The following is a 6,905-nucleotide window of genomic DNA, read 5'->3' as shown; positions in this document are numbered from 1 at the left end:
TTGCCCTTTTTTGTAAAACGAAAATTTTTCCAATATCTGCTGCTTTACCCCATAGCAAGATTCCGACATAATACTGTGAAAATAGGCAAAATATACAATTTTTGCAGTTTCCACATCAGTTATCTGTCGAATCTTTCTAACAGCGTAAGCAGCAGAGCTGAGTTTACCAGCAAGTGTTGATATATGGGCGTTCCATGGCACCCTGAGTATATTTTATTCTGTGGTCTATGTCTATGGTGACGCGAAGCGAAGTTTGGCAAGCTCATCTTTTTGTTACCGATAAAATAAAAAATTACTTTTTTAGTAAAACAGAAACGTAGTTTTATACGTTTTCCGCATAATAATATATCAATTGTATATTGTTTAATAAGTGTTTTATTAAATAATTAAGTGTTAAAACTCATTGAAATGGCGACAGTCCCGGGCAACAAGCCCCAATGGCCGACCCGGCCCGGCATGCAGCATCAAAACAGCCATACGCCGAATTTAACGCTCAACAGAACAATAAATCTGTACCCGTTAACGAATTACACGTTTGGGACGAAGGAACCTCTGTTTGAGAAGGATGCGTCGGTGCCAGCCAGGTTTCAAAGGATGCGTGAAGAATTTGTTAAGATTGGTATGAGGAGGTTAGTTTTTATTTATACTAAATCTTGATCGTTTGATTGAACTTTCTAGCAGACCGGCCGGTGGAAGCCGAATTAATTTTAGTCGACTCGAACGAACCGGTCAGAGAGACCCTTTTAGGTGCATGAGACGGGTTTGCCCGCGAAATTCAAATTTAGTTTGGTTTTTAGCAATTTGTAAACTAATACGATAAAGTAGGCTTATGGTATTCTAATTCCGCCAATGGCAGTATGATCTTCACAGGTTTACATAAAAATCTTTACTTGAAAGTGTTCAGTCCAAAAAATTAGTCAAAATAATGAGTTTGACGTGAGTAACACACAAATTAGTCGATACTATAGCTAATTTCTTAAACTGGACCCTTTCAAGTAAAGGTTGTTATATTGCAATTGGCCAGTTTTTTTTTTTTGTGAATTGATTGGTTACCCCTGAACCCTTTGCATACTGAGAGAAGATCACAGGAGTGGGCCAGCGATGTATTGAGATGATGTATGGATATTTCAGGTCAGTAGAAGGTGTGTTACTGGTGCATGAGCATGGATTACCACACGTGTTGCTGCTACAGCTTGGTACAGCATTCTTCAAGCTGCCCGGTGGAGAGCTTAACCCTGGAGAGGTCAGAAAGTGTTGTGCACTTCATTTTTAGGGTTCTGTACCTCAAAAGTTTCCTTTTTTCAAAGGAACCCTTATAAGGATTGCTTAGTGTCTGTTGGTCTGTTTGGCTGTTGTGTCCGTCAAGACCTGTCAAAAAAAAAATTATAAGGTACTTCCCGTTGACTTAGAATCATGAAATTTGGCAGGTAGCAATGTCTTATAGCATAAGTAAAGGAAAAATCTGAAAACTATTTTATAAATATGAAAATTTAAAAAAAAAGCAGTCAAATTGAGAACTTACACATTTTTGGTTTTCATTTAAACATTAGTGCCACTGTGGCTAATGCTCAACTAATTTCTTTCAATAGAAAAATGGCCAGAGGTTATGTAATCCATACTAATAATATTATAAATGCGAAAGTGTGTCTGTCTGTCTGCTACCTTTTCATAGCCCAACAGATTAACCGATTCTAATGAAATTTGATACATAGTTAGCTTATATCTTGGGGACAGACAGGCTTCTTTTTATCCCTGAAAATCAAAGAGTTCCCATGGGATTCCTAAAGACCCATACAGTTAACCGATTTGTACGAAATTTGGTATCGAGGTAGCTTGCATCCCTGTTATTGACATAGGCAATCCTGGGAAATCAAACAGTTCCCACGGGATCTTTAAAAACCTATGTCCACGCGGACGAAGTCGCGGGCATCCTCTTGTTATTCACCTTTTAGCTCACAGACACAATATTGGTCTTAGTATTCTCTAGTTTTAAGATTAGTTGATAATTTGTATGAAATGTTTTTTTTTTTTTTTGTGATTTTGTTGAACTGTGTGGTGTATATAGTTTAGGTTAACAAAGACAATAGCATGTGTCAGATGGACATCAAGTGTAAAGTGACTTTGACAGATGACAGTGACAAGTGAAAAGACTGTGATTTGGCACCAGAGCAGCAAACATGTAACCATGTGAGTTCTAGGTTATAATAAGCTGAATAAACTTTTTTTTTTTTTTGTAATTACAGGATGAAATAGAAGGTCTTAAACGGCTATTAACAGAGACCCTGGGCAGGCAAGACGGTGTCAAACAGGAGTGGCTGATTGAAGACACAATAGGTTAGTACAAATTATTCATATTAATTTACTAGCTGTGCCCGCGACTTCGTTCGCATGGAATAGTGACTTTTCGGGCAGCGTGATTCTTTAAATTGGCAACTTTTTTATTTATGAACTGATTGACATGAAATAAACACTAAATGTTAAGTGAAGCTTACTACAATATATTAGTGAAAACCGTATCTAAATCGAATAAGCCGTTTCTGATATTAGCGTGCACAAACACACAGACAAACAGACAACAAAAAAAATTACAATTTCGGGTTCGGCATCGATATAATAACAACCCCTGCTACTTTTTTTTATATATTTCCATTGTACAGACACCACTTTTCTACAATTTTATTATATGTATAGACTTATTGGCTCTCATGTATAATGGATGGTGAACCCGCAGCCTTAAGAAATACAGTTGGTTGACGGAGATGTCTAGACACAGTGTGGTGAGACCGAAAAAACCGGCCAAGTGCGAGTCAGACTCGCGCACTGAGGGTTTTTATCAACATTTTGCACGATAAATCAAAAACTATGCTGCCGTCCTAACAAAGAGTCATTTCATCTATTTTTTCATAGTCCTTAAGTTAGCTATTATATTATATTTTATATTTTACTGTACGACTTATGTTTATGTTAATGCACGCTGTGACTGCCCGTAAGTGGAGTTGCATAAGAGCAATAGAAAGTAAGGAACAAAATGTATAATTAAAATGTGTAACTCTGTGGGCGGTACTATAGTAAATAAATAAATAAATAAATAAAAGAGTGCAATAAGTAGAGTTTTTGGGCAAATTGACTTAAGACCATATCCGTAATCAGGAAAATGAGCTCTATAATTTCGCCTTAGACGTCTTTTTTGTATCTTCAGTAGTTTCGGTTCTGTTGGTTATCAAAACTGCAATATGTAATATTACGATTTGTAAGTAGCTAATCATAACCGCGAATATCTCGAAAGTAGTCGAAACCTAGTTATTGCTCTCTTCGTTAGGGCGGCAGTATTATACCAGCCATTTTTAACCCCCGACCCAAAAAGAGAGGTGTTATAAGTTTGACGTGTGTATCTGTGTAATTCTCTGTGGCATCGTAGCTCCTAAACTAACGAACCGATATTAATTTAGTTTTTTTTGTTTGAAAGGTGGCTTGATCGAGAGTGTTCTTAGCTATAATCCAAGAAAATTGGTCCAGCCGTTTGAAAGTTATCAGCTCTTTTCTAGTTACTGTAACCTTCACTAGTCGGGGGTGTTATAAATTTTTAATTAACCTTTGTATTTCCATTACAGGTAACTGGTGGCGCCCTAACTTCGAACCACCCCAATACCCGTACATACCGCCCCACATAACCAAGCCCAAAGAGCACAAGCGCCTATTCCTGGTGCAGCTCCAAGACAGAGCCCTATTTGCAGTTCCCAAGAACTATAAACTGGTGGCGGCCCCGCTGTTTGAGTTGTATGACAACGCTCAGGGCTACGGGCCCATCATATCCTCTCTCTCGCAGAGTCTCTGTCGGTTTAACTTTGTGTACATGTAAACTTTAAGGTCATCTTAAAAGTTAAGGTCAGTTTAAAAATCTAAATAAACATTGAATTCTAATTTTTGGCATAGGACAGCATCAAAATCCGGCGCTCAATAACTTTAAAGGGGTCCTTAAAACTACTTTTGCAACAAGTGTAAAAAAAAGCATATAAAAATTTAAGTTTCAGTGTTTTTGGTCCTTAGAACTAATTTTAAATAATGTCTTAAAATTTTTAAGGGCTCCTTTAAACTTAAGGCACACTTTTGAAGCGTAAAAAAAGCATATAACAATTTAAGTTTCTGTGTTTTGTTCAAAAACTAAGTTTAAATCGCACTTCACACTAATATTATAAAAGCGAAAGTTTGTATGTGTGTGTGTGTATGTTTGTCACTCCTTCATGCAAAAACTACTGGACGGATTTGGCTGAAATTTGGAATGGAGATAGATAATATCCTGGATTAGCACATAGGCTACTTTTTATCCCGGAAAATCAAAGAGTTCCCACGGGATTTCGAAAAACCTAAATCCACGCGGGCGAAGTCGCGGGCATCGGCTAGTAATGTCTTAAAATTTTTAAGAGCTCCTTCAAACTTGAGGACACTTTTTTGGCACTGTTTATGAAAGTAAACTTAAAAAAAACTTATAGCCAAAGTGACGTACTTTTTAACCTCCGACCCAAAAAGAGGGGTGTTATAAGTTTGACGTGTGTATCTGTGTATCTGTCTGTGGCATTGTAGCTCCTAAACTAATAAACCGATTGTAATTTAGTTTTTTTTTTGTTTGAAAGGTGGCTTGATCGAGAGTGTTCTTAGCTATAATCCAAGAAAATCGGTTCAGCCGTTTGAAAGTTATCAGCTCTTTTCTAGTTACTGTAACCTTCACTTGTAAATTTTTAATTTACACTTTTGTCCTTACAGAAAAACATTTAAATGCAGTTTGAACAGCAATTAAAATCAGTTGTTCATAAAATCCATCACTTAACATTTGGGAGTTCCTTTATATTTTTTTAGAGCTTCTCAATTATTGAAAAACAATATGGCTAATTCTATTGCATGTACAGAATTTTTAAACTAAATTGACAGATGCAAATCTAATGCTATCCTTTTCCTCTGGGATCATTATGAAAAGGATAGCAATAGATATTATGTCATTTTAGTACAGTTAGTACAGTTAAGAGATTATGTTTAACAGAATTTTTAAACTAAATTGACAGATCTAAATCTTATACTATCCTTTTCCTCTGGGATCATTATGAAAAGGATAGCATGTCATTAATGATATTATGTCATTTTAGTACAGGTAAGACATTTTGTTTAACAGAATTAGCCACAATTATGAATTTTAGTTTCAATTAGTTGTCAGGATATGTATAATTTTCTTTTCAAATAAGTATTCTTTTGGTTGACTTCGTCTGTGTCGGTGTTAGCTGGCGGGCGTGCTCTGCCTTTTTGGAGTGTTTTTTTTTTGTTAAAACTGACTGGAAAGCGCTCTAAGGGGGTGCCGTGCGTGTGTCGGCGAGCGCCGGCACAGACGGGGTCCATACTTGTATAGTTTAACTAACTTGTTACAAATAACTACAAACTCGACATTGGCTAGTCTTTGTAAAGCCAGACGAGAAAAAAAAAAATCTTTTGGTTATGAAAAGTTTGGACCATAACATTTTGTCATTAGATTTAAGTAATGTTTGACTAAAGAAACGGTGAAGATTTGGAAAAATGTGGTTTTATTTAATGTACCTGGAACAAAGAAGACTGTTTTATTAGATTTAAGTGTTAATTAATTTTTATTTATTTATTCTTATCCTTATACTAAAACTCTTATACAGAGTGATTTATATTTGAATGTTGATATCTTAACATCATATAATTATGTTATATACATCGTATTGTCGTTCTTTTACATCGCTGAACAGCCAGATTGATTCTTTGCGCAAAAATGACACACCTGTCACGAAGTTAATGATGTTATACAATGTTATATACATGTAGTGTAAGTATTATACAGGTTTTTGTAATAATATTACAAGGAAAATAAGAAAAAAGTCATGCTTAAAATACAGGAAGGTAAATCCACAGTATATATAAAAATCAGTAGGCAAATCTAGGTAGGATTAACTTTTGAGTTCAGTATTGTATTCATGAACCATTTTTATATGATGTTTGACATCTATATGATATATCAAAGCAAGTAAGTATATAATTTAACATTTTTAATGTCAAGGGGAGCAAAATGTACTCAACATGTAAAAAAAAATATCTACCATATGAGCAGAAATCGAAAAGAAAAAACTGCTGGTTACACGAGTGTTGTAAAAAAAATATTTTGTGAATTTTAACGTTATTATAATAGTTAACGATTTTATAAGAAAAAAAACTAAATAACATTAAATATATTACTAGGAATTATAAAGGCAATTGTAAAAATCAAACATTTAGTACTATTCTGTTTACTACATAATGTTTTATGTTAGTCAGAATCAGAACATGTGACGTCATAAATTATACAATATGTATGTATATACTTTATTGCACCACAAAACAAAAAGGTTACAAAAAGAAAACAATGTCAAAAATCTGTAAATTTTTTTTTTGTAAAAAAAAAAGAATATTAGCCATGTTAATCATGACTAATGCTCCCCTTTCCCCTCCAATTAAGCGTAAAGCTTGTGCCAGGAGTGGGTACGACAATAGTGCAACGGGTGGGGGTTTTAACCGCCGACTTTTCGGAATTCAGTCCGCTCCTCAACCGTTGAGCTATCGAGGCTCTAATGTATGTAACAATACTTGTTGAAATCACAATATTTTAATGACATGTGTACGTAACAGCTTTTTCATAACCAACTAACCGGGTTGGTTATGAAAAAGCTGCTGCAAACTCAATTGCTGTGATTCGCTGAATTTGTGATACGGCAATGGATTTTGGCCAATAATGCACGAGCGTCAGCCGTCAACCAATCAGAGATGACTGTTATTTTACTGTAATCGTCCTCTGAATTCAACTTTGTCTAACAATGTAGGTATTTACAATTTTAATAAACTGTAAAAATGACTTGTATTAAAAT

At 35.1% G+C, this 6,905-nt stretch overlaps 1 protein-coding gene across 1 annotated transcript; it reads left to right on the top strand.

The window, feature by feature from the left end:
- The first annotated feature begins 232 nt into the window (after positions 1-232).
- LOC123879466 (cleavage and polyadenylation specificity factor subunit 5) lies at positions 233-4,159 on the top strand. Its single transcript, XM_045927171.1, has 4 exons — positions 233-629; positions 1,132-1,243; positions 2,244-2,334; positions 3,612-4,159. The coding sequence occupies exons 1-4, from the start codon at positions 409-411 to the stop codon at positions 3,857-3,859; spliced, it is 672 nt and encodes a 223-aa protein (XP_045783127.1). The 5' UTR covers positions 233-408; the 3' UTR covers positions 3,860-4,159.
- The last annotated feature ends 2,746 nt before the right edge of the window (positions 4,160-6,905 follow it).

Source organism: Maniola jurtina, chromosome 28, assembly GCF_905333055.1.
Source record: "Maniola jurtina chromosome 28, ilManJurt1.1, whole genome shotgun sequence".
NCBI classification, from domain to species: Eukaryota; Metazoa; Arthropoda; class Insecta; order Lepidoptera; family Nymphalidae; genus Maniola; species Maniola jurtina.
The sequence above is the reverse complement of the archived record's forward strand: the minus strand, read 5'-3'. Positions and strand labels throughout refer to the sequence as shown.